This window comes from Myotis brandtii, unplaced genomic scaffold (genome assembly GCF_000412655.1).
Source record: "Myotis brandtii unplaced genomic scaffold, ASM41265v1 scaffold643, whole genome shotgun sequence".
Lineage (NCBI taxonomy): Eukaryota > Metazoa > Chordata > Mammalia > Chiroptera > Vespertilionidae > Myotis > Myotis brandtii.
Window position 1 is genome coordinate 381,753 of NW_005370478.1, and position 27,761 is coordinate 409,513.

Sequence of the window (27,761 nt, forward strand, 5' to 3'; positions counted from 1 at the left end):
ACATTATGAAGAAACCATTTTAACTGCACAATTTAGAGGCTGAAGCTGGGGTTTTCTTGACCTCAGTTTCTAGAGGCCTTTACAACAGATCAGATGGAACCTAGGGAACTGGGTGTTTATAGCACCTCCATTTTCTCCTAAACAAGCTCCTGGGAATAGCAAGACCAGTACATGCCTTCTTTGAAGGGTTTGAGGAGACACAGAACTGGGTTTTATTCCCTTGGGGCATAGGGATATCCCCAGCATTCACCTTCCAGGTACAAAGACCGACATCCATTCCTACCTGGCATGGGAACCTGTCCTTGTATTGCCTTGAAGAGGGAGCTAGCTGTTCACCAAGCACTGCCCAGTCAAGAGTGGGTCAGACCTTCTCCTGCCTACTTCCATGTGGACCATAGCCCAGTGGAGCAGCCACCTGCAGAGAGCAACTGGGCTGGGAAGAGGCTCCAGGGTCTTGCTTGGCCATGTTCTCTTTCAGACCCTTAAGATGCTAACCTGGGCTTGGGGAGCAAATGCCACTGGAGAAATTGAGGCTCATCCTTTCTTAAGAATACAAATTCCTTTTAAGGACACGTCCCACCTCTCCCAACCATATAAGGGCAGCTTTGGTATAATAGCTTCTGCAAAACAAGCCCCACCCAGAGCCAAGCTGGCTTTGACTTTGGCCTGGGCGTCCTGCCAGGGAAGGGCACCTGCCAGACTGGCTTAGGCCAGTCTCAATGAGCTGGCCCTTGATGCTTGCATTTCTATGGTGGAGGAAATTTGCTCAGCTTCACAAAGCCTACAGGCTGGCCTATAAGTAGAGAGAGGAGAATGTCTGGAAGCTTTTTAAAAATTCATTGTCTCGGGGCAGGCAGGGTGATTCTCTCTTACCAACACTGATCTTCGAGTTGAAAGGAGGAGACAGCAAAACTAAGGAAGAATGGTTGAGGCACAACCACACGTGTTAGACAAAACGAGTTAAATAGCTCCTGGTAGCGCCCAAACCCCACCTTTAACGTCAGTCAGAGCTAACGCAGATGGGCGTGCCCTGAAACCTCTAAGCCACGCCCACCTCACTCTTTCGCCCACTCGTTGGCGAACGACGCCTTCGGGGCGTGTCCTGTCGCCAGGCCCCGCCCCCGACGCGCCTATACAAGGGGGCGGTTCCGCGCGCGCCCGCCCAGTAGGAGCCGACCCGCAGTGCTGTAGGCTGGGTGCGGCGCCCCCCGCCGGGAGAAGATGAACGGGACGCGGGGCTGGTGTTCCCTGGTGGACGTGCACCCGGAGGAGCAGACCGCGGTAAGAAAAAGAGGCCTCACCGTCTCCTCAGCTCGGGTACATTTGGCTTCCAATTCCGCCGCTCTCGCGCCCCGCGGCGAGTTCGCTGACATCACCTGGTGCCGCGCTCGGTGCTCGGTCAGCTCCTGGCCGCGTTTCTCTTTTCTCCCGCCCCGCGGCGGGCAGGGCGATTCTTGGGAAGTCGCGGGATGGAGATTCTTCTGAGGCTCGAGGACTCCGGGAGGTCCTGCCCTTGGGGAGGACACTGCGGCTCCTGCCCGTGACTCGGCGCGGGTCTCCCGTGCGCGCTACTCAGGCGTCCTGTCGGCGGTAGATCGGGTTGTAGGAGAATGAGATCCAGGGACGAGACCCCTGTGCTCTTTTGGGCTTGGGTTAGGCTTTTCTGTGGATCCTAGTGGCTTCAGCGGCCCTTCCAAGAACTTTTCGGTGCTTTGGGTGATCAGTAACCAAGGGTAGAGAGTGAAATTCTGGGGCTTAGACTGGAGGGTGGTCACGTAGGATTCCAGGTTCGCCGAGATAGGCCGGGAACGCTCTCGCTAGCAGGGATAGCACTGTCCGCCTGGGGGTCACTTCTCTGCTAGGATTTCTTCTTCCCCCTTGCAGCTCTCCTGCTCCCTTCCCCCTATCGGCCAACCGATAGCTTCCTGGGGCGGTTTATTGGTTTTGCTTCCTTCTCCAGCATCCCAGCCTAAGGGCGAGAAGATGCCGGAACCTGGGGTGAGAAGGGAAGGGAAGGGGCTCACGCGAGGGTTTCTGCACGGACTGAGGGTGGGGGAGAGAAGGGAGTTCTCCAAGGCTAACCGATCCGCCCTGCTCCCCTCACTCCCTGGCTCCCTGGCCTCTCCCTGCCCCAGCTGACCATATGGTTTTTCCCCTCCGAGAGGCAGAGGCAGGTAACTTGTGGCTGAGGGTTTCTAGGCTCTGCTGGGGAACTTAATCCGGAATAGGTGTGTACTATTTCACCGATTTCCAAGCTATTGTGGGTGAGAGTGAAATGGGAGCCAACCTGATGGGGAGTTTGTATCCCTCCCTCCCCCCACCCTGCACTCTGGATCTGATTCCCTTCCCCTCTTCCTGTCTCAGCAAGCCCCTGAGGTAGCTAACCCAGCTGCACCCGGATTGGCTCTTCTTCAAAGAATATTTACGGAATAATTGCTCATTTCAAGTTAGGGTAGAGATGATCGCTGTTCACAGTCCCTCTCCGTTTCTGCCACCTTACAAAACAGATCTTGCTGCTGCTGAACCCCAGTCTGTCCCCCACCCCTACCCCCCCATCCCTAGTCTCTGTAGCCTGCCACACCCCAGCTATGGGGTGCTGCAGAGATGGGAAAAAAATCCATTTCCTATTGTGTCTCAGCTCCAAGTCCTACACCATGCTCCTGCTCACTGTTTTGGTATGGTTGAGGCAGCACCATGGGTATGAGGAAAATAAAGGGGAGGGGTGTTTGTGCTTCGCTCTGCTTGCTCTAGAATAGATCCAGAAAGGTCTTAAGACTAAGGCATTGGCAGTGTTGAGAATGAACTGACACCCTCTTCCATCTCTTGATGTTTTGCTGCTTGTCCAGTAGGGCAGAAAGTTGGTAGGAAAATCATGAACAAGGAATTCTAACCACAGTTTGAAGCTAACCAGAGACCTCTAGAACAAGGGGAGACAGAAAATCACTTTTATTCCTTCTTTCTAGGTTGGAGTTGAGAGTTATTTATTTCAAAGCTGGGAATGAAATAATCATTGCCTAGATCTGATCTTGGAGACATTCCTGAGCTCTTAAGCAGGAGGAGGGGGTGATAAACATTCACTCCATCATGGCACAGGCTTCGTCCTGGATTCCTCTCCTCTGAGCGAGCCTGCAGATAGAATTTATGGCTCTGAACAGTCCCCAGGAACTGTCATATATGCACACCATTGAGTGAGTGTTCAGTGCACGAGCACATGAGTAAGTAAATGAACAGATGTTTCTTCTGATGTCAGCAGTGTAGACAGTTTAACCAATTGGTGTGTCCTGGTGAGAGTCAGGACCCTGGGACTCTCTTGGCAGTTTCCCACCAACCAGGCTGTGTGCCTTAGTGTGCCACACATGGGCATGGAAATATGGCTCATATGCTTTCTGGGCTGTTTTTAATTGTTGGAGGTAGAAGCAGCTGATATAAGGAGCCAGTGTGTTTCAAACTGCAGATCATAACTGTTAGTAGGTCTGAAATCAACTTAGTGGGTTAGAACCAGTATTAGAAAAGAAATAGATTCCAATTATATGACATTATGGCAAAGACAAAACTATGGAGACAATAAAAATGATCAGTAGTTTCCAGGAGTTTTTTTGGGGGGAGGTATGTGTGTGTGAGGGGGTGATTAATGGTTAGAGCACAGATGATTTTTTAGGGCAGTGAAAATACTCTGTATGATATAATGATGGATATATATCCTTATACTTTTGTCCAAACCTATAGAATCCATAACACCATCCACTTCATTAAAGTGAACCCTAAGGTGAAATATCAACTTTGGTTGGTTATGATGTGTCAATGTAGGTTCATCCTTGGTTTAAAAAAAATAAAAAGTACCATTCTAGTGAATGATGTTGATAATAGGGAGGTCTATGTGTGTATGGGGGCAGGAGGTATGTGGGAAATCTTTGTACCTTCCCATTGATTTTGTTTGAAACCTTAAAACTGCTCTAAAAAAAAATAGTTTTAAAAAAGGAAATAGAAGGAACACTCTCAGAGTGTTAGGATAGACATTTTTGGCAAAACTTTTGTTTCAGTTATATATATGTATACATATTGTGTATGTGTGTATTGGATTGTGATGTAAAATGTATTTTTTAGGTCAAAAGTTTGTAAACAACTGTAGTAAGTTACACTGGCAAATAAAAACACAATCAACTTCAAACATTAGATATTCCCATTAAGTTTCTTTGGTTATAAGCAACAGAGTGACTCCACCTAACTTAAGCAGGAAAGGGATTTATTAGAAGAAAAGGGGTAGCTCAAAAAATATAAGGGGAAGCTTAAAAAGTCTGAACCAAGGGAGTCCGGGGCCTATGCAGGTGGAAGGAAGTAATGGAGGGGTTACTACTAGGTGGATTGGTTCCAGCTGTTTTAGGTATTTTTGCCATTCTGCTCAAGATTCCAGGAAGAGGATGCCATTGGCCCCATGACCTTCTTGGCTAGGGCAGGGGGTTCCTTGATGACAGGCCCATCCTTGATTGGCAGGAGGGAGATTCTCCAAAGCAAAACCCAAGTGCTTCTACCAGTGGAAGATGGAAGTTGTGTGGCAAAAGCAGCAAGTGTTCACTGCATTAGACTATGGTTGGCATATCTCTGATTTTCTTTCTTTTTCTTTTAAAATAATTTTTCAGCCCTGGTTGGACGTCATCCCATGCAACCAAAGGTTGTGGTTCGAGTCCCTCCTGGCCAGGGCACATGCCCAGGTTGCCAGCTTGATCCCCCCAAGGGGCATGCAGGAGGCAGCTGATGTTTCTCTCTTTCCCTCTCCCTTACCCTCTCGCTAAAAATCAATTTTAAAAAAATCTTAAAAAAAAATAAAATCTTTTTTCAAAGGAAAAAATATGCATGATTTTTAAAAGATCTAATAATAGCAAAAGGCTTTTAAAAGAAAATAGCAAGGCCCTGGCTGGTTTGGCTCAGTGGTTTGGCTCATAGGACTGCCAACCAAAGGGATCACAGGTTCGATTCCTGGTCAAGGGCACGCACCAGTCCCAGTCCACATGTCTCTCTTACATCGATGTTTCTCTCTCCTTCTCTCCCTTTCTCTTTCTCTCCCTCTCTCCGTCTTTCCCTCTCTCCCTCTCCCTCCCACTAAAAAAAAACAATGGAAAAAAATATCCTTGGAGTGAGGATTAACAACAAAAAGAAAAATAGCAACTAGTTCCCTGCCTCAAGTCGTCCTCTCCATGGAAGTAGCCACTTTCAACTCGTTTAACTCTTTTGTCTGGTGTTTACCCCATGTTTCTAAATAATATGTTTATAGTGATGCTTTTTGGTCTGTTAGTTTTAGACATCTATTGATTACCTGCTGTGGGAATTACAGGAAAGTTTATACTCCCACCCCTTACACCCTCTCTTTTTCTTCTCCCATTCTCTTAATGTAATTACATCACAGTTTTTGGCTAAACTATGATTTTTGTGATTTCTGTTAATAGCATTTGGTTAAGAGCCTGCTTTTGGGAGTCTGCCCTAGTGGGCTACCAGGGGTTCAGTATTTATTTTGCTCAAGATCACTTCGGTAAATTACTTAATCTCTCCAGTCTCATTTTCCTCATCTGTAAAACAGGGATAATAATTGCACCCTTCTCGTAAGGTTGTAAGGATTAAATAAGGTAATGCATAGGAAGCCACAGTGCCTGGCACATGGTACATGCTCAGATATTAGCTTTATTTTCCATTTGCTACTTTGGAGAGGCACAACAGTCTAGTCTAAGCCGGAAAGGCATAGAGGAGCTGTCTGGTATGTCAGTGTTTGCTCCTTCTCATTATGTTTGTTCTTATTTATTCCTTTTCCCATTTCTCTGCCAGTGGAGGAAGGAGACACCTGAAGATAAGAAGGGGCCTGTAGGTAGACCCGGGGTGAAGACCTGAGTGACCTTTGCTAGTCCCAGCTCAGCCTGGACTGGCTTAGACAGAGTGATGGTCAAGGTTCACATTTTGGCATCCCCCTCTGGGCCCCTTTCCTTCTCCATGGGCAAGGCAGCTGGTGTCCCGTGATGGGCTCTTTGATCAGGTGATTCCCTTTAAATAATCTATCAGTGTTACCCTTCCTTAGATATGTGCACGTTTTTCATCCTCTCTCGTTTTGTATCTTGATTAGTCTTGGTCAGAGAGGTTCTCTCGATGCCCTGGTGAATTTGGAATTTTTTTCATCTGCTGCACCTTTGTCTTTACCCTGGAAGAGGTGTCATTCCTTTAGGACCTCAGAAAGCTGAATTTGTCTAATACCAAGTCTTTCCTGAGCCCCATTCTTTTCTTTTTTTAAAAATGTTTTTATTGATTGTTTTAGAGAGAGGGGAAGGGAGGGGGATAGAGAGGTAGAAACAATGATGAGAGAGGAACTTTTATTGGCTTCACGCCCCCTACTGGGGATCAAGCCTGCAACCCGACATGTGCCCTGACTGGAAATGGTGCTGTGACCTCTTGCTTCATGGGTCAGTGTTCAACCACTAAGCAACTCTGGCTGGTTGAGCTCCACTCTTTAAAAAAAAATCTATATATATAAAAAAGCCTGCCCTAACCGGTTTGGCTCAGTGGATAGAACGTTGGCCTGTGGACTGAAGGGTCCCAGGTTCGATTCCAGTCAAGGGCATGTACCTTGGCTGCGGGCACATCCCCAGTAGGAGGTGTGCAGGAGGCAGCTGATCGATGTTTCTCTCTCATCGATGTTTCTAACTCTCTATCCCTCTCCCTTCCTCTCTGTAAAAAAAAAAATCAATAAAATATATATATTTTAAGGGAAAAAAAATAAGAAAGCCTAATATGTAAATTGTCCTCGCGGGAGTTTGAATGGAGACCGATCGCTCGCTATGATGTACGCTGACCACCAGGGGGCGGCACGGAATGAAGGTAGGCCCTGGCCGGCAGCCAGGGAAGAGAGGCCCTGGCTGGCAGTCAGAAGGCCCTGATAGGCCCTGATAGCCGGCCAGGCGTAGGGACCCTACCCGTGCACAAATTTTGTGCACTGGGCCTCTAAAATATATATATATATGCACACACACAGTAGGTCCTCAGGTTATGTCGGAGATCTGTTCCTACAGCGTGACTTAACGTGATTTTTGTTGTAAGTCGGAACCCACCTACATAAGCACCTACGTCACTCACATGGAGCACATACACAGCAGTAATGAAGTGAAACAGTAAAAGAAATTTAAAAGAAAGATAATTCCTCACCTTTACTTGTGGTAAATAAATAATAAAAAACAAAGCACATATGTACATACGTCGAAATGATGGAACTTTTTTTTTTTAATAAATACTGTAAATGGGAGATGGCAACGTAATCACGAAACGATGTACGGCATAACCCAAGGACTGCCTGTATATATACTGCCATAAACATTTGTTGACACATTTTTGTGTTGACCTTTGTTTTCATTTCTCTTGGAAAGAAATACCTAGGAGTGGAATTGCTGGGTCAGAATATTTGCATTTTAAAGTAGGATTCATTGGGAGTCATTGATGCTTACTCCAAATGAATGAATGAATTCTAAAATGATGGAAGCCCTGGCTGTGTGACATCTGGGTGGGGAAGAAACTCCTGGGCAGAGGCACCTTTCAAGTTTGGTGACTGGCTCTTCCTTCCACTCATGATGACACCTGCCCCAAGCTCAAGCCATAAATTCCTCCTCACACCATTTCATCTCCTTCATTCATTGCCAGAGTCTTAACTTTCAGGAGCATTACAGCTGAGGTGTCCAGGTCAACCAGGAATTTGGGGAATCCTCTGCCAGAGGATCTGGAAGAGGAGGCTTACTCAACCACCACGCATTTGGCACCAACGTTGGCCCATATTTCTCCAGGGTGGGTGTGTGTGCGCCCAGATGGTTTCGGTTCCAGGCACGTGTGCTCGGAGCAGGTGGGACGAGCTTCCCTGCTGCTGGCAATTCTGGTATATGCCTCTTTGGGTTATACAGAGTCTTGTGAAATACCTTTGTTTCCTGGGGTGGGGAGGTTTAGTTGGAGAAATGGGTATGTGCCAGGGAGGCTCGTGGCCCAGATTTAAGCGTGGCCACAGCAGGGACAGGAAGAGGAGAATACAGGGTAGGATTGGAATGGGGAGATGAAGGAAGAAAAAGGAAATGGGGGTCACAAAAGGGAAAAAAATCACAAACAAGGTAGTCAGAGACTAAAGCGGGCAGGGTCACTGGTGCCAGCCCTTTGAGGGGAGGGGGCACTGAGGGACCACCCCTTCACCTACATTGGCTGGGCATGTAGGCAGGTTTCCTGGAGAGAGACCGGATCAGCAAAAGGGTGTGTCCTTCAGAGCTGAGAGCTTGGGAGCCCACCCTCCTCTATGTGTGCACTCTCCCTGCTAGGCCCCAGCTTTTCCTGTGCCAGGGCTCCAGGCGATGAGATGGGCTGCCCCATCCTAAGTCCCTTTTTCTCATTCCACCTCCCAGGCACCCCGTTAGGCCTCTGAATAGAGGTTTTCCAGCCCATGGTATTGGGCAGGTAGCCAGACAGAAAGCAAACACCTGCTTTGTTGGCTGGTCTGTGGGGAGGAGTGGGAATGATTCTTTGTGTCAGACTCAATAAAGGGCCATGTCTGGCCCAGAGGGCTCTGCAGAAGGCAGGACCAAGGACACCTGCCACCTGCAGGCTGAGTGGGCTGGAAGTCTCAGCAGAGAGGGGATAGGCCCCCAACTCGCTATCTGGCCCTCTTCTTTGATTTTAGGGGGGCTTTCCTCACCCTGCCTCTTGGGAGCCAGTGTTTTAAGAGGCTAGGTATTCCCATTTCTCAGAGCGGGACAACTGAGGTGACTGTTACTGCAGTAATTTGAGAGACCACATACATTTGGGTGGAAGAAGGGATGATTGAGGGACAACACAGTGGAGTAGCGGGTTACAGGGTGAAGGTGAATTAAGGACGCTGATTTCCAGCTCAGGGGCAGTCTACACTTCCCTTATTTCCTCTTAGAAAGACCCTTGACCCTCACCCACCCCTCAGTCCGCATGGCCCCCCTAGAAGCCTGGGGAGTGGGGTTGGGGGAAACCTAGATTTTCCCCATAGATCTTTCCCTGTTCACATGAGCCTGAGATGTGAGAACCTCTGGGGCCTCCCTGTTTATCGCCCAGCGTCTAGATCTCTAACCCCTCAGCTATGTGTTTACCCCCTCCCTCCCTCCCCGCTCTGAGGAGTGAGTCACAGCTGGAGATGTGTTTGAACAGAGTGAGAGGCCGCCTGTAATTTGAAGGTGCTGGCTGGGCCTCTCCCCAAGACTGTTTATGAGGTTAGAGGCTGCTTACCTTGTGATTAGCTCTGTTCCTTTTTCCCCTGGAGAAGAATGCTCCACTTTGTATCCTGCCCTTCAGAGAATCCCCAGTGGGGACCACCCTGCTGGACACTTGGGGGCATTCCTAAAGTCCCCGGAGCAGAGCGCACTAAAAGCCCTGAGGTCACTCTAGCTCCAGAAAACAACCAGGGGCACCAAGCACAGAGGGGCCGGGTTTTCCCTCCTGGACTCTGGGTTGGGGTTGTGCGGTGAGGTCTGTGACCTTGCTGACTGGGTTCTCTGATTTTGGAGGATGAGGTGCCAGAGAGAACCCTAGATTTATTCCCTGGCTCCATTTAGACAGCTTGCCTCGCTCTCACCTCCCCCTCCCTCCCCCCTCCCTTGTAGTCTTTCCAGAGCTCCTTGGGAAAGTAAGGCTGTGATTTATGGTTTGTCAAGCACTTTCACACTGTGTCTACACATGTCCCGACCTGCCTAAAGGCAGGGTAGGTATTATCATTCCCATTTTGCAGATAGGAAACTGAGGCCCAGAGAAAGAAAGTGATTTGCTAAAGGATGAATAGCTGTCAGTTGGACTCAGACCTCACCTGACTCCAAGTATGGAACTGTCCCTCCTCTCTTTTTCTATATATTTAATTACTAGAGGCCGGATGCACGAAATTCCTGCAAGGGGCTCTGATGCCGCTGCAGCCTCTGCCTCAGCGCTCGCTCGGAGCCCTGGCTTCATCTGGAAGGACGTCCAGTCTAATTAGCATATTACCCTTTTATTATATAGGATAGGCGTGCTGCACAAATACATTTTTGTTGCTCATTTATATTCTATAGCTCACTTTTTCACTTAAAATTAATTTTGAAATTCATTCATGTCGACAGAGGTAGCTGTAGTTCATTTATTTCCACAGCTGAATTTCTTTGTACTAATACACCAGAGTTGATTCATGCATTTGCTTATCAGTGGACCATCTGGGTTGCTTCCAGTGTTCTGCCATTGCCAGCAATGCTGCTGTGAGCATACTTCTACATGCCTTACTTTGATACTTCCTAAATCTGTAAGTTGGTAGCACTGGTGTTTTGACTTGCAGTTTCTTGATTACTAGTAAGGTGGAGCATCTTATACATATCCATTAGTCACTTTTATTTCTTCTCGGAGTTGCCTTTCTTAGCCCTTGCTCATTTCTCCCCTTTACTCCCCCCTCCTCTTAGTGCCTGCTTTCCCCAGTATTTTATACCACTTCTCTGAGCTGAGCACTCTGACTTTCTCACCTGGAACACATTTTTCAAGTAGACTCTAGCCAGGCATTGTGCTAAAAATAAGCTCTCCTTGTTGTCAAGGAGCTTAGGATTTTACTGGGGGAGATGATTGGATACGTAGTTAACGAAGGAATGAGGTGGGTCAGTGTGAACAGCGTGGGATGTGTAGTGTGCAGGGAGCAGGCCCTGACTGAGGAGTGCTGGGGTAGGACCTTCAGAGAAAGGATACCAGGCTAAGCTATGGAGGCTGAGTGGGAATGTTTCAGGGAGGCGAGAGAAGGGAGGGTGACCCAGGAGGAGAAAACAATGCCTGCACCTCTGGGGAGGTGGGAGCGTGTGCTGCGTTAGAAGACTGACCAAGAGAAGGAGAGCTTTGGATTGGACGCCTTTCTACAACTGGATTAGGGAAGTTTGGGAAAGTTAGAGTGTAGGGTATAGACAGTGATAGGCCCCATCATGAGGTGACTTTAATGCCACAGTAAGGAGTATTTCATTTTTGTTTGCTTGTTTTTTAAGCGTTCTATTTAACAATAACATCCATCCATGAAAGTGCATATGTCATAAATGTACAGTCAAGCAATTTTCACAAACTGGACACACTCCTCTAACCAGCACCCAGATAAGAAACAAGTCATTACCAGCAACTACAGAAGTGTTCCCTCTTGTCCCTTTATAGGCATTAACTACTCTCCACCCTGAAGGTAACTATTATCCTGACTTCTAAAGCATATATTAATTTTGCTTGTTTTTATACTTTTTATTGAAATCACATAGTATACTTTGGTGGTGTCTGGATTCTTTTGGTTAACATTACTGTGAGGTTTATCCATGTTGCATGTACAGTATTTCATTCTTTTTCTTGTACAATGTTCCATTGTATGGCTATGTCAAAATCATCCATTCTACTCTTGATGACTATTAGGGTAATTTCTAGTTTTGGGCTATTAAAATGCTGTTATGAAGATACTAGTATATGTTTTTATGGGGAACATATGCCGACATTTCTGCTGGGAGGATAACTAGGTGTGGAATTGCCATGTTATAGGGCATGCCTATGTTCATCTTTGGTAGATTTTCCAAAGTGATCGTGACAGTGAGCAATCCCACTGCCAGTGTATGAGAGTTTCAGTTATTCCAAATCCCCCACCATTTGGGTTTTTCTGTTTTCATTCTTATGGGTAATTTGTACTATTATCTGTGGTTCTGGTTCTTTGACGATGATGATGACTAATGAGGGTGAATCCTTTTTTCATGTTTATTGACCATTTGGATATCCTCCTATGTGATGTGTTTATTAAATTGTTTTGCCCATTTTTCTGTTGGGCACTCTCTCCCTCTTTCTCTCCTTCCCTCCCCCACCCCTTTCTCTCTTTTTAAAAATACTTTTAATTTGGAATCATTTTATATTTACAGAAAAATGACAAAGATAGTACAGGGAACTCTTGTATGTTTTTCACCCAGTTTTCCCCAATCTTAACGTCTTACACAGCCATGGTATATTTGGTGTACAGGAAGGAATCTGCTTCTTCCATCGAAATGAGGCTGATCTCTAGATAAATACCCATTGTCTTGCCTTCTTTCATTTGGATAATTTCTGTGTGGCTCATAGAAACAGGAGTTTGGATTCAGATACCTTCCTATAGTTTGATTCAGGAGAGATATCCTGGTCTTGTAAAATATATCAATAACTTCTTGGTTGGCTGTCGGGTGCAGAAAATCTGGATTGGGGATGACCGATCCAGGGATGCCCTCTTCAGGGGAAAAGGGAGTGCATGCCATGTGCTTCTTGTAATCTGAGGACCAGCGTGGCCCCTCTGGAGCTGCCTGGAGCAGCGTGCTGTGTGGTCTCTGGTGCGGGGTAAAGAGTACTGTCAGAAGTCCCGGAGGCAGCCTGCCACACTGAAGTGACCTGATCTTGGGCAAGCTGATGTGTCACCTCTCCAGACCTCAGCTTTTCTTGTCTGTGAAATGGCGATAATAAGGCCCACCCCACAGGGCTGGCAAAAGTGCACCTGGGCCGGTCGTACACCGAAGATAAAGGTTATGTTGCTGTGATTGTCATTATTAGGGCAGCGTGGACATTCTCAGACTGACTCTCCAGAGTGAACTGACAGGAGATGAACTTGAACACATAGCCCAGAAGGTATGGAGGTCTCTGGTGGGGTGAGGCCTCCTCCCTTGCCGCTGACCCCTCATTCCAGTGCTGCCTGGAGCCACCGCTGCTGCTGCCTGGGAGCATTTCCTTTCCGGCACACCCAGCTGACCTCAGCGCGGCGCTGCTTTGGAGGATGGGGAGACACCCCTAAAATGGAAACTAACCTGCAATTTCTACTAATTTTCTCCGCCTGGTGTTCTTGCTGCTGTGTGGCTTCTGGTAGAGGTTCTGAAGTGAATGTTTGGAGGGGAAAGTCAGACTAACTCTTCAAGTCTTTGGAGGAGCAAGTTGTCTGCATTGGTCAAGGTGCAGAAGTTCTGGGCTTCCCATATGGTGTCTGAGCCCCCTCTCTCTCTCTCTCTCTCTCTCTCTCTCAGGCGGGCAGGAAGACCTATGCCATGGTGTCTGGCCACTCACCCAGTCATTCTCTGGCCTCAGAACTGGTGGAGTCCAACGATGGACATGAGGAGATCATTAAGGTAAGCTAATTCACCCTCCATTCTTTCTCCCACTGCATGTGAGAGGCAGCAGTGGCTGACTTTGCCAAAGGGAACTTCTGGTTTGACTAGGAAGAGCCGGACCTGTGACGCTAGTTCCTGATCATCTCCTGGAAAAACCTTAATTAACACCAGGAGAACAGTCAGTCTGTAGTGACTTTGATGCAGCCTGGCCCCGGACATGGGGTGGGTGGGATGACCTTCTTTGGTGTCTGTCCACTGACCGTGTTTAGATGTCGAGGTTATGGAGACAAGTGGGAGGTGTGTTTATGGAACTTAGTTTTAAAAATTAAAACAATTTTTGTGATTTCTTTTTATTTATTTAAAAAAAGTTTTTAAAAATTGAGAGAGAGAGAGAGAGAGAGCATTGATGTGAGAGAGAAACATTGATTGGTTGCCTCCCAAACATGCCCCAACTGGGAATCTAGCCTGCAACCGGGGTATGTGCCCTGACCAGGAATCGAACCCGCCATCTTTCCGTGTACAGGACGATGCTCCAACTGAGCCACTCTGGCCAGGACTTTGATTCCTTTTTATAAAACAGCTTTTTTTAAATTTTTTTTTAAAATATATTTTATTGATTTTTTACAGAGAGGAAGGGAGAGAGATAGAGAGTTAGAAACATCGATGAGAGAGAAACATCGATCAGCTGCCTCCTGCACATCTCCCACTGGGGATGTGCCCGCAATCCAGGTACATGCCCTTGACCGGAATCGAACCCGGGACCCCTCAGTCCGCAGGCCGACGCTCTATCCACTGAGCCAAACCGGTTTCGGCAAAACAGCTTTTTGAGATACAGTTCACATATCATAAATCAACTTAAAGTGTTCAGTGGTTTTTAATATATTCACAGAGCTGAGCAACCAACATGACTATTAATACCAGATCACTCCTTCTAGCTCCTGGCAATCACTAGTCTACTTTCTGTCTTGATGGATTTGCCTCTTCTAGACATTTCATGGAATAATACAACAGGTGGCCTTAAAGTTTAGCCATGTTGTGACACATGTCAATATGTTAAAGTTATTGCATGGCCCTTAAAGAAAGTAAAACTACCTTATAATTCTATCAATGTAATCCTTGTTAACAAACACTTTATTGTATATCCTCCCAGACATTTTTATATACATATGTTGTTGTTTTTTTTCAAAACATAGAATTGGCTCTAGCCAGTTTGGCTCATTGGATAGAGTGTCAGCCTGCTGACTGAAGGATCCTGGGTTCGATTCTGGTCAAGGGCACATACCTCGGTTGCAGGCTCCTCCCTGGCCCCGGCCCTGGTCAGGGCGTATGCAGGAGGCAACCAATCGATATGTTTCTCTCTGTCTTACCCTCTCTCTTCCACCCTCTCTATAAAAGTCAATGGAAAAATATCCTTTGGTGAGGATTAAAACAACAACAACAAAACAGAATTGTATTATATACTTTATTTTACAATTTGCTTGCCCCCCCCCCCCCCCCCCCCCCCCCGCCCCCGCCAATTTAATTGTAGTTTATACCATCTTCTGTGTCCATAAATGTAAATATCTGGTATTCTAATGGCTGCATAGTATTCTGTTAAGAAACCATAATTTATTTATCTAATTTCCCATTGTTAGACATTTGTTTGTTTATATTTTTGCAGCCATAGACAATATTTTGCCGAACATGTTATTAAATTGTGTGTCTTATATAACACAAGTAATAAAGAAACATTTTCTCAATTGTAAAATATTCAAGCATGTTATGTAGAGAAAAATATGTAAATTCCCTTTATATCCCTCTTTCCATGAATTTATATTTGAGTTTTTATGCCAGTTTAGGTAAATTTATTTCATTAGGCTACATTTCCAGAAGTAGATTTGATAGGCAGAAGAGTAAATATAGTTGTAAGTCTTCCGATCTGAATCACCAAATTGCCACTCAGCAAGGTGTAACAATTTACCCTCCCACCAGCAGTGCCTGAGGCTGCCTGTGGAACTGATGTAACTGAGGTTCCTTAACCAAGTAGTGTGGTTTTCTCCATTTCAGGTGTACTTGAAGGGGAGGTCTGGAGACAAGATGATCCATGAGAAGAATATTAACCAGCTGAAGAGTGAGGTCCAGTACATCCAGGAGGTGGGCACCCCTTCTCTCCGGGGAGATGACCGTGGTCATTTCTCTAAATCTCACACTTTTTGGCTCCTTTATGGGTTCTGATTTTCTCCCTTCTGCTCTCTTCCTATCTCTATAAAGTGCCACGGCCTGGCTGGCGTGGCTCAGTGGTTGAGCATCGACCTATGAACCAGGAGGTCACGGTTTGATTCCCAGTCAAGGCACATGCCCAGGTGGTGGGCTTGATCCCCAATGTAGGGTGAGCAAGAGGCAGCCAATCAATGATTCTCTCTGATCATTGATCTTTATTTCTCTCCCTTCCTTTCTAAAATCAGTAAAAATATATTTTTAAAAAAGTGCCATGATGCCCAGTCATATGTTAAATATCACTTCTGACCCTTCTATTAATCAACAAATACTTAATGAATACCATGTGCCTGGCACCCCCCGCCCCCCCCACCCCAGCCATTCTACCTAAAATTGCCAGCTCTGCTTTCCCAGCTTTTCCTAACCCTCACCCTGTCTCCATATCACGTGTTTGGCTTTTGTGTTGTGTGTCTCCCCAACCAGAATGTTAGCTCCCGGGGCAGAGGGTTTGCTAATTTTGTTGTATGTGTAGGAGGCCCTGGGCTGTAGCCCCACTTGACTAGAGACTCTCCTTCCCCCAGCCAGTGCTTAGCACAGGGCCTGACTCCTAGGGGTACAGTTGGGGATGGGCGCAAAGGGGGGTGAGTTGGGTGCCCTCTTTCACTAGCCCGAGGCTGAAGCTCCTTGTCCTCCCCTCCCAGGCCAGGAACTGTCTGCAGAAGCTGCGGGAGGATATAAGCAGCAAGCTCGACAGAGATCCAGGAGAGTCTCACCATCGACAGGAGATACAGGTAATAGGAAGTGGTCCATGGTTGGGCCCCCACCGAGGAGGCGGGGTTATGCCACATAGGCAGTCCCGTGGGTGCCGAGTCTAACAGCACTGCCAGGAAAGGAGGGAATGTAGGTGATGCTGGCTTCTCCGAGCACTCCCACCTTGTTAAGGCGCATCTCAGCCCATGTATCAGTGCCCCTGTTCCTAAGACACTGGCCAAAAATTGGATTGATATCAATACAGTTATTGTGAACTTGTTGGTAAAAGCTCTTACCTCGCCGAAACCGGTTTGGCTCAGTGGATAGAGCGTCGGCCTGCGGACTGAAAGGTCCCAGGTTCGATTCCGGTCAAGGGCATGTACCTGGGTTGCGGGCACATCCCCAGTTAGGGGGTGTGCAGGAGGCAGCTGATCGATGTTTCTCTCTCATCGATGTTTCTAACTATATATCTCTCTCCCTTCCTCTCTGTAAAAAATCAATAAAAAAAAAAAAAAGCTCTTACCTCTAAGGATTCTGTGATCCATCTTCTTGTAATACAGAGTCTGATAGAGCAGACAGTCACCTGTAAATCCAAACTGACAACTTGCTCTTGCTCAATTCGGGTGACTCCTGCCGTGTAAACTGGAACTCTCGGTCCTTGTCTGTTACTCATCTGTGTATGTCGCTACCTCTGTCCTTGAGGGGAAGCTCCTCAAGGTTAGGGTTTACCTCTGTCTCACGCCCCACACCCGGCCCAGGGGCTGGGATGCAGAAGGTCATCAGTAAATGTTTGTTCAATTGAACTAATCGGAGAGGCCTTCCTGGGATAGATACTCCTGGGATCCTGCTTTTCAGCTTTTCTCAAATTGAGGGTAGAAATGTCCTCAGGAAGCAGACTTCACCCTCACCCCCCGTTAGATTCTGGGCTGTCTCTCCTTCACTTGCACTTGGTTTGGGTGGGGTGGTCTTTCTTCGGCAGCCCCTGCCCTCATTCTCCTGAGGGGAATCGTGACCTAGAAGCTAGTGCCAGCTGAGTTCCCCTTTGGCCTGGGCGTGTGCTGGCCGTGTGGCCGATTCCTCCTAATGCATTTTGCTTTGGCTGAAGGTAGGACTTTCTCTGCGTGAGCTCACATTTGTTTCTGGGAGGGCCTCCGTCAGGTGACTGAAGAACGAAAGTGCTCAGAGACTGGCCCAGAAGTCCAGGCCCCTTGTTGGCACAGCCAGCAGTCCTGTGATGAAGGATCAGGTTTGGGGTTGGAAAGAATGGCAGCTAATGCTCCTTCCCCTTTTGATTTATGATTTGTCAAACCTTGTCAAGAGCCCTAAGGGGCAAGGGCAGTTGTTCGTGGCAGGCAGCTGCTTGTATTCCCTGGGCTGCCAGGCACGGACCTACACATTTTCCAGTCTGTTGAGAGGTGTTAGCCTGAGGTTTCTGCATCCTTCCTACAAGGCTAGAGTATTCCCTCCCAAGGTAGCATACCTTTCTCCACCTCTCCTTTCCATTTTCCCACCTAGCACTGGTCTCCCCTCCCTTCCCCTCCTCCTCAATCTCCTCAATCTATCTATCTGTCTGTCTATCTAAGATTTGAGATCTTAGAAGAATAATGTTTTGAAGTTGTTGCTTGGGACTGTTTTAACTACCAGCTTTTTGTTTTTCCTTTTGAACAGGTGGTGCTAGAGAGGCCAAATGGTTTTAGTCAAAGTCCCACGACACTGTATAGCAGCCCACCTGAGGTAGGTGACAAGGAAACAGTGGTAACTGCTGCTTAGCAGGAGGCAGGATATCCTCCTCCCTGGCCCCTTTAATTCTTGCTTCTCTCGCCCTCTGCACTATATATAAGAGTAGAACTAACTTGTTATAAAAATTCAAACATATAAAACAGAAATTCCCCTTCCCTAATCCCACTCCTTGGAAGTATCCACTGTTAACAGATTGAAATGGGTGGATCCTTCTAGAACAGTGCTTCTCGGCCTTTGCTGCCTGTTGGGAATACCGTGGGAGCTTTAAAGGACAGGTTGCCTGTATGCCATTCCTACAGATTGTAATTTAATTGGTCTGAGATGTGGCCTGGGCATCAGGACTTTTAAAAGCTCTTCAGGTTATTGTAATGTTTAGCCAAAGGTGAGTACCTGTGTTATAGAGTGTTTACTAGTAAAAAATATAGGCAACCATATTTAAATATCCTGTGTATGTACGCATGTGTATATATTGTTATATACGCATGTAATGAATATACATGTATAAATGTATGTATATAACATACATATTCTTTTTAAAAATACAGGGTTGTGGTAAATGATTATTCCTTATTTGCTTTTTAATTCTTTTTTAAACTAAAGAGTACATATAATATAGCCCTCTTTCTATGACAGTACATGTAGATCTACCTTATGCTTTTGAATAACAGCGTAGTATTTCCTTCTGTGGCTGTACTCACTCTAACATATTCCAACATGATTTAAATATGCCTAGTAAATGTGTTTTCGATTTTTATAATGGACTTGAGCTTTATTTCTGTGTTTTCCTTTTTATCCAACACCATGTGTTTAGATCTATCTACGTTGCTTAGTTAAAAGAGTCTTCTGAGAACACCATTTGTTTATTTTTTTAATCCTCTCCCGAGGATATTTTTTCCATTGATTTTTTTTTTAATTTTTTAGAGAGTGGAGAGGAGAGAGGAGGAGGGAGAGAGAGAGAGAGAGAGAGAGAGAGAGAGAGAGAGAGAACATCAACGTGAGACACATTCATTGGTTGCCTCCCACACACGCCCCAACCAGGTATGTGCCCTGGACCGGGAATCGAACCTGTGACCCTTTGGTCTGATGCTGTAACACTGAGCCAAAACCTCCAGGGCCTGAGGATGCCATTTGAACTAAACTCAGAATAATTCGGCTCCAGGAGCCATTTAAATGGTTCTCACCTGCCCAGCAGCGTCGGTCCAGATATGGGGGAACCGACCGGGTAACTTACTGATGCTCGATTGGGATTGTTGATTCCAGCACTCACCTCAGAGGTGCAGCTTGGATTTCTCTCTCCCCCTGAATCACCATAGTTGGTAAATATGCTATTGGCAACAAGTTATAATGACACATGACATTATCTGTTCAGCCTCTTTCTTCTCATGAGCTCCAAGCCCTACCAGATACTATCTTGTTTTGAGGCAGCCTGTAAGGCAGGGCGTGGTAAGGAGTCTTCTGGCTGATTCACAGATAGAGAAATGAAGGCCCACAGGACTAAGTAGTAATGCAGTGACCAGGACCCTGTCACCCTCCTCCCAGCTGTGCTTTGGTTTGAAGGTGTTGCTGCTCCCCACTGTGCAAGACAGGGAGGGGTTTGTCTGTCAGACTCCCGGGGAGCTGGCCACTGGGGTGTCTGCTACTTGTGCTGCAGAGGTGGGGGCGAGACCCTACATGCCAGCTCAGCCCGAACACCAACGCATGATTGGGTGTGCCTGCAGGAGACTCAGTAAAATCAGTGAGACACCTTTTCCTATTGGATTCAGGTCCCTGGGCTTATTGGATGCTTTTGCTCCAAACCTGCCCATCCATCAGTAACCCTTTATATACTGGTCTCTGTGCTAGGTGCAGAGGACAGTGAACGATGAGCCTTGGGCCTCTCCCCTGTGATGGGTGTGGCCCAGTCCCTGCCCTAGGGGAACTGTTGCCCTAAGGGAAACAACATCCCTGCTCTCAGAGAGCTTGTCTGATGGAAGCAGGACACACACATGAGGACCACATAGACATACCTGTCAGTCAGTTGGTACATGTATGTATGAAAATGACTCTGTCCTAAATAATCAGATGGTAGGAGGCTAGTTGAGTTCGTTAGGGTCTGAAGAGAGTGTTTTCATTTGAATGACTCAGAACTCCTGGCTGCCTGAGACTAACTCACCCCTGTGTGATGAGGATCCTTTGCGAAGGTGGTCCGGACAAGATGGTCCAAACAAGTGTGTTGGGGGGAACTTTCTCTTACCAAGTCACAAGCATCATGGCTTTACCTTCCCTGCCCTGCTCTGGCTATAGGTGGACACCTATATGAATGAAGATGTCGAGAGCTTGAGGAAGACCGTGCGGGACTTGCTGGCCAAGCTGCAGGAGGCTGAGCAGCAGCACCAGGCAGACCGTGTGGCTTTTGAGGTGAGATTTGGGCTTTGGGGAGAAGGTGCCCCAAGGGTTGGGCTGCCGGGTGCAGGTACCAGCGACTTTCTCCATATGGACTTCATGTCTTTCTGGCTGGTGCCATCACCTGGAAAGGCTAGGCCTTGAGGCTGGGGCACTTCTGCCTGCTTTTCCCTCTCCTGAATGCTTATAGCTTTTGCTGTCCAAGACTAGCCCATAGTTCAAAGGTCACCTCTTGATTCTCTGCTCTCCTGAAGTTGAGCGGTGGTGCTGGTCTGGTATAGCAGGGAATTCAGACGTTGTTTCACTAAGTACCATGATAAGAGTTACTGGGTCCCGGCACCACGTAGGCAAGGACAGTTGCTGTCAAGTTCACCACTGCATCCCCAGCACCCGGCACAATACCTGGCATAAGGTGGGCGCCTCGTGTGGACTAGATGAGTGGATAAACCTTCGTGGGCATAGAAAGAACTGCTCATGGAGTTGGGGACTTTTGGCTGTACTATGGAGCTTTGTCATCTTGAACGAATATCTCAATTATTGTTATAAAAATTATACTAGGTTATTATAGGAGATTTAAAAAATGCAAGTCTATAAATAGAAGTGAAAGCCCCCCACTATTAAAAGTGTGTGAGGTCTTCCATACCTTCCAGAAAGTTCTTTGAGTAGCACCTCAGGAACATTGGGCAAATGCTGGACAGTTTTTCTAACTCCTCTGTGTGAGATTAGCCATCTGTTACCTGCTGTTGTTCATCCACATGGGAGGTATTTATGTCATAAATATGTAATGACAGAATTACTCCCTGCCCAGACGTGCAGAGAGCTGGTGGAAAGGGGAAGGCCACCCAACTGTTCTCTTTCATGAGCCTGAGGGTTTGGGGAGGGGGCGGGATTGGGGTGAGGAAGACGGGCACTGAGAATGACTGGCTGCCTCTACAGTAGCTGATGTGTTACTGGAGCAAGGAATTGACCTCCCTAAGCATCAGTTTCAACTTTTGTAAAAAAGTGGTCGTGAAATACGTTTGACGTGTGGCTTGCGTCTGATCATATATGTAAATATATTGATTACTCTCAAGGGCTTAGAAATGTAAGATACCCCGTATTTTTCTTAGTGATCTGTTCAACAAGCAGGCTCTCCTCTCCTAGATAGTTTGGACTTGGGGCAGCGCTGAGATTCCTTGGTCTCAGAACAGAGTAGCTGTGCAGTAAAGCAGTTTGCCATGTGCATTCAGACTCCACAGTTTGGATGATGTGGCTGGTGATGTATCAGTTTGGTTCCCTACTTCCTTGGAGAACAGGAGGAAGGGGAGGTTGAGGCGGCAGTACTGACCTGGTGTGCATTTTGGAGAGGAACTTCTGCGTTGAGAGGCTTTGTGAAGTGCTTGTCGGTGTGGGCCACACACAGAGGGCTCTGTTAGCCCTGGGTTTCAAAGCTTGAGCAATGTCCTGAGTAAAAGCCCGAGGCTAGAAGGCCCCTGGCAGCTATAGCGCATGCCCATGGTTTCTTAGGAGGGGCTGCCCTTTAACCCCTTGGTACATAGCACCCACCTGCAAACAGCAGGTACTCCTTGCGTTGGTCCTCCCGCTGGGGTAGGTTGGCACACTTATGATGGAGAGGTTCCTGTAGGGCAGGGCTGGTTGGAGTTACAGGGGCAGATGTAGCAGGGGAGTGTGGTTCTCCTTTGTGATCCTTCAGTGGGTGGGAGGGCCAGTCCCGGGCCTATTAATGCCGTGCTTGGAGCACACACCAACCTGGTCCAGTGTTTATGTACAGAAATGAGAGGCCTTGTTTTACGTTCCTGCCCATGGGGCTGGCCTGCTCCCAGCTAACGTCGGATATTCTCAGTCTCTACTAATGAACTGGTCTCTGTGGTCTACTTTTCTGAACCCGGTGGTAGGAAGGGCACGGTTGCCAATTACCATGAAAACAACCTGCCATTAAGCCTGGTTTCTCGTTCTACTGGCTGCTCGCTGTCAGGAGGGATTTGCAGCGAGTCCGCTCTGGACGGGGCTGGTGTGCAGCATGGACACGTCCTATCGCCCATCATCCTGGGCTCTGCTTTCTCTTCCCTGATTCTGACTTTGGGAGGAGCTGGACAAACTGGCTTCTGGTGTTCTATTTCCCCAGGCCGGTTAGGCTTTCCCGCGATTACCGAGGTTCTCTTAGTAACTGATTGGGGGGGTCAGCGTGGGGTAACTGGGAAGCATTGAAATGGATGATGAAGTAACAGGGTTCTAGCTGTGTGACCTCGAATAAGTCCTTTGACCTTTAGTTGGGAAAGGAGAGGGTTGGGCTAGATGAGCATCAGTTCCATTGGAGATTTGATCGAGCGGTCAGTCACCGCTCGATACCGTGATACCGTGGTGGATACCGTGCTGAGCTCTGGAAATGTAATGGTCTCCATCTCTGCCATCATAAAGCTGATGGTCTCCTGGGGACACACATGAGTGACTGGCAAAGTCTGCTCAGCGCTCTAAGAGGGAAGGGCCGTGTGTCCTCTGTGGCGGCTCATCCAGGCTCGGAGGCTCCCTGGAAGCAGGGGGGTGTAAGCTGAGACCGGAGGGACAACTAGGACTTGGCAAAATGCATGTGGGAGGACAGGAAGCAAGTTCCTACTTTACTTTTCACTCTAAAACTGTGCTTGTGTTCGTCCCAAATTACGTTATCATCTTAGATAAAAACCAAATTCTCCCTGATGCTTAGTAGCCGTTGGTCTTCGTATGTCGACTGCAGCGTGGCTTGAAGCGAGGGTGAGGAAGAGCTGGGGGACAGAAGGGCGCACGGGGAGATATGCTCCCCTGGGTTCTCCGTGCTTGCGTTAGTGGGAAAGTCAGTGTTGGGTGACTTTGGGTGGCAGTGGAGGGCGTGTGGGGATGCTGAAGAAGTTATCCTTTGGAAAGTGGTGCTTACCGCCATGTGTTACTCTAAAGACCTTGGCCAACGACGTGCCAATGAACCCCGGAATTCATCTGCTAATCTCCCAAGTGGTCCTAGAACAGGGACCATGTGCTCATCAGAGTTGCCCCCCTTCTCCTGTCACCGCACCCCGGTTCCTAGGTTCTTTTCTAAGGCTTCTATCCACGTTTGGTCTCTCGCTCCCCCCCACTTTATACATCCCCATCCTGTGTCTTAGGTCACACTCAGCAGATACCAGAGAGAAGCCGAGCAGAGTCACGTGGCCCTTCAGAGAGCAGAGGACAGAGCGGAGCAGAAAGAGGTGGAAATCAGAGAGCTGCAGAGGCGCTTGCTCGGGATGGAGACGGTAACTGTGGGAGCCTTGCGGAGTATCCTTTAGCGTTGAAGGAGGAAAGGCCTTTCTCCCATCTAACCTCGGCCCTTGCTAGCTGGAGTTGAGCCCATTTCGATGTAGCTGGGTTCTTGGACAGCTGCCCTTATGGGCTTTTGAAGCCCGTTCTTAAGGAGCCACGTGGCCTGGTTTCTGAGGGATTGGCAGCCACAGCTGACAGGTGGGCCTGGAGAGCGAGGGCCAGGCTCCCTCCGGGCGGCTGGGTGAGGCTGGGAAGCTTCTGTGTGCTGAGGGCGGGAAGGCTTCTCCCTGGCAGTGGAGGGCACCCCATCAAACCAGCTTGGCCTGCTGCTCTTTGGCACTGTCCCAGCTGCAGTAGGGGCTGAGCCCCAGCCCTAGTGGCCATCTCACCCCAAATGCGGAATCTGTTGCCATCTCCTCATCCTAGACTTTCTTCCCTTTGGCCCCTCCAGGAGCATCAGGCCTCACTGGAGAAGGCCAGGGAAGGGGAGGCGGCCCTGGAGGAACTTCGGAGCAAGAATGCTGACTGCCGAGCAGAACAGGAAAAGTAAGGGCCCTGATCACCGTAAGCTGGGGTGCGGGGAGGGGAGGGGAGGGCGGGCCGTGCAGCCTGGAGCTCCCAGGGTGGCCAGACCTGGGGAAGAGGCTGGTACTGACGTCAGATCTTCCAGCTCTGACTCACCGTGTGCCAGCTCAGGTGGGCCCCGCCCAGGGAGAGACTGTGTGGGAAGCTGCCATCTCTGGGAGTTCATTTTCCATGGAATAACCACCTCAAGATAAGGGTTTTGTTTTGAGAGCCAAGGTCAAGAGCTGGAAAAGCATCTGCCGTTGCCGCACATGCTCCCACAGGCTGTTTCCCTGGATGTGGATCGGGGGTTGTTACACCACAGTGTCCTCCCCCCAAGAACAACAACTGACTAAACTATTTGAGGGTAAAATCGAGTAACTTCCTCACAAGCTGTGCTGACGAAAAATACAACATAGGGGATTTCTGAGACCCTTTCCACTTCGAGGTTAGAGGGGTTTGCGTATTCCCTCTGATCGGAGGGGATTGGAGGTCTCAGACCAGGGAAACCTACAGAGCAAATATTGGGCCATTCTGGACTTTCAAGAATTGATGAATAAGATCTCCAATGGTAAATCAAATTCAGCATCAGCATATTGGGTCTGATCTTCATTGTATGAGTTGGACCTTTTTAAGTTCAACTGACATGACCTGAAGGGCCTTCTAAGGAATTCCAGGATTAGGAGACACGATTCTGCCTTCTTGGACACCTCAGTCTGCTGTGGCATTTCCTCTCATTGGGATAACCACGAAAGGCTACTGAGAGGGTGGAAACTGGAGAGCTGAGGGTGGACACTTAGAATGTTTGAAATTAGGAAGGATGTTGGGGGGCTCCGATTGCATTGTACTCCACCCCCATAACTGCTGTCCTTCTAACAGCAGGCACTTGTCTGCTTCCTCTGGCAAAACCGGAGAGAATGGGCACCAGAATGCTTTCGAGGCTAAGCTCTGAGATGCTCTCCCAGCCGCCTGACCGTGGGGGATCTTGGCCCAGTTTGCTCAGCAGGTGCAAAGGAAACAGCAGTGTCTAGGAATCGGGAGACTCAGAAGCCTTGTATGAAAAGGCTTTAAGGATCCTCCAACCTGTTCTCCCTCTGGATACAGAATGCCTGCCACCAGCTTGTTGGTGTTGGGTGCCATAATCCCAGCTCCTGCTTGATTCCTTCCAGGAATGAGGCACTCACTACACACACGTCTGTCCACTTCTGGCAGCTTTAATGCTGAGAATGTCTTCCTGCATTTATACAAGAACTGCTTCCTTGGAACACCTATCCACTGGTTCTGGCTTTGCCCTCTAGAACTCTCCAGAAGGACTTACCACTTCTCACCTCTCTGCGCCTCAGTTTCCTCATTTGGGCTACAGGATCTCTAGCGACGCTGCCAATGTGATGTTCCCCCAACCACTCCTAGGGCAGACCACTGCGGAGTCGGGCAGAGGGAATCACACCAGATGGGAACCCTGAGCCCAAGGCTCTTCCTGGCACTGGGTGGACAAAAGATCTTTCCGCCTTGCCTCAGCCTCCTGCTCTCTATCCCCAGGGCCGCTAACCTGGAAAAGGAAGTGGCTGGGTTGCGGGAGAAGATCCACCACTTGGATGACATGCTGAAGAGCCAGCAGCGGAAGGTCCGGCAAATGATAGAGCAGGTAAGCAGGGCCGGCCCTCCCTGCCGTGGGTTGCCCCCTCTGGAAGTCACTGCGTTGAGTCTAGCCCCACTTGCCTGCCAAGTCTACGCTTTTATTTATTTATTCTCCTGGGGAGCTTGGCTAAGATTCGTAAGTAATCCATAAAACACATTTCTGCTCCCAAGTCACAATAAACTCGCTTATTTGTGTGCAGAGTATCAAACCTGCACCTCATGGCGGCCTTTCTGCTTCCCCCGGCTGAGCGGGAGGGCGGCATACCAGGATATGCCGATTTGCAGAATTGTTTTGCGAACTTAAGAGCCCTGCGTGCCCGGGCATGTCTGCTGCACGTCAGCTCCATGAGGGCCAGGCCTTTTCTGCTTTGTTCCCTGCTGTTTCCCGTTGTCTGCAATGGGGCCTGCCATATAGTAAGCACTCAGTACATATTTCTTAAATGAGTAAAGAAGTTGTATTTCCCAAAGGCAAATGGAATGGTTTTGGAATCATCTATTATTTGGGGATGTCAGGATGGTGTTCCCCTCACCCCCCTACCCTACACTTGGGATAATCCAGAGTTTAATATTGACTGAAATGAGACTTTTATAGAAAAACCAAGCAAGTCACGTGAAGGCCGCAGACTCTGCCTTGGGTCTCTGCTGGCTGCCCTGGCGGCGGGGTGAAGTTCGGTGAGTGTGTCATGAGTCGTTTTGAAATGAGCTCCGGTGTCTCCCACATCGTTGCAGCTCCAGAATTCCAAAGCTGTGATCCAGTCAAAGGACACGAGCATCCAGGAGCTCAAGGAGAAGATGGCCTACCTGGAAGCGGAGGTGCGTGCGCTGGGCAGCCCCAGGGAGAGAGAGGGGCTGGGGGGCGGGGGTCTTGTCTAGCGGCTGCTCAGAGGCGAGTGTCTGGGATGGCAGGTTCAGCTGAGTAAGCAATTTCTGAGAACCTTCAGGGAATCAGTGGTAAGACCTGTCCCCACTCTGAAGAGCTATGTCATCATGGTACAAGCCCTGCGTCCTGGCAGCATGGAGGCAAGCCCTTCATTCTGCCCGTGGGCTTAGCAGCAGAGCTGACAACAGAGCGGGGCTTTGAAGGAGGCGGCATTCTCTGGGGGAGTCTCTCCATGGCCAAGGTGATGGGCTCGAGTAGCTAATGAGTGCTCCCTAGTCTGACTTCCGCCTTACCCAGAGCCTCCCCTGTCCATCGACTACCTGAAGGTTGCTTTGCAGCTACTGGGTGAAATTCCCTGAGGAGGGAGAGATAAAAAGACACGGGAGAGACAGGGTTGTTGATCTTCAGAGAGTTTGCAGTCTAGAGTTACATAATACATTTTTTAAAAGACCTAAGAATACTTTATGGATTAACATAGCAACAAGGGCAAGTAGAGATCTCAACTGACTCCAGGAAATTATATACAAGAAATGTACAGGGAGGAGATACAGGAAATGGTCAGTGTGGCACAGAGCTGTTGAGAGAACACTCCTCAGGGAAGGGGGCTGGAGTGATTACTGGAGGACGAGAGGGATCTGGATTGGGTCACCCTGGGGGTGGCTCCATGGCAGGGGCGGGGGCGACAGCAGCACCAACACAGAGGTGGAGGGACCGGAACGAGCTGGTTAAGTGATGAGTGGCAAGCCAGAAGCAGGCGAATTCTAACCTCACAACTTGTGGCACAGAATTTAGAGATGCACGACCGGATGGAACACCTGATAGAGAAGCAGGTCAGTCACGCCAACTTCAGCACCCAGACCTGGGCCAAGACTGAGAATCTGGGCAGGTAAGTGGGCATGGTGAAGTGGGGCCCAGGGAGGAAGTAAAGGGAAGGGGGACAGAGCTGTGACAAGCCTGTAGTGCTAAGGCAAGGACAAGGCTCTCTCAAATCCCAGTGTGTTCTCTCAGTCTCTAATCGGACCCATTCTCCACCGGAACCATTTTCTGACCAGGTTAGAATAGAGCTACCAAGACCCCCCAGGAGGCCAGCGGACAGCTAATGGAGGTGTCTGAACCCTCTGAAATTGTATGCAAAAATGCGGATGTGTAATATGTGCATATTTCTAGGGAAAGGGCCTTTTTCCCCCTCAAAGGATGCGCAAAAAAGCCCGAGACTTTGAAAAAAAATCAAGAAT

The 27,761-nt window shown here is 48.4% G+C and overlaps 1 protein-coding gene across 9 annotated transcripts in view; it reads left to right on the forward strand.

The window, feature by feature from the left end:
* The first annotated feature begins 1,145 nt into the window (after positions 1-1,145).
* Positions 1,146-27,761, forward strand: part of TUFT1 (tuftelin 1) — a 28,576-nt gene continuing 1,960 nt past the window's right edge. For 2 of the 9 annotated variants that reach the window (XM_014528662.1, XM_014528664.1), the window contains exons 1-12: positions 1,146-1,317; positions 12,562-12,636; positions 13,026-13,127; positions 15,156-15,242; positions 16,007-16,096; positions 17,724-17,789; positions 20,079-20,192; positions 23,309-23,437; positions 23,896-23,990; positions 25,548-25,653; positions 26,376-26,459; positions 27,312-27,412. In XM_014528662.1, coding sequence (XP_014384148.1) covers positions 1,222-1,317; positions 12,562-12,636; positions 13,026-13,127; positions 15,156-15,242; positions 16,007-16,096; positions 17,724-17,789; positions 20,079-20,192; positions 23,309-23,437; positions 23,896-23,990; positions 25,548-25,653; positions 26,376-26,459; positions 27,312-27,412 — 1,145 coding nt within the window. In that variant the 5' untranslated portion in view covers positions 1,146-1,221. Of the gene's footprint in view, positions 1,318-11,169; positions 11,195-12,561; positions 12,637-13,025; positions 13,128-15,155; positions 15,243-16,006; positions 16,097-17,723; positions 17,790-20,078; positions 20,193-23,308; positions 23,438-23,895; positions 23,991-25,547; positions 25,654-26,375; positions 26,460-27,311; positions 27,413-27,761 lie in introns of all 9 variants that reach the window. The other 7 variants (XM_014528665.1, XM_014528666.1, XM_014528668.1 and 4 more) reach the window with 6 other exon arrangements.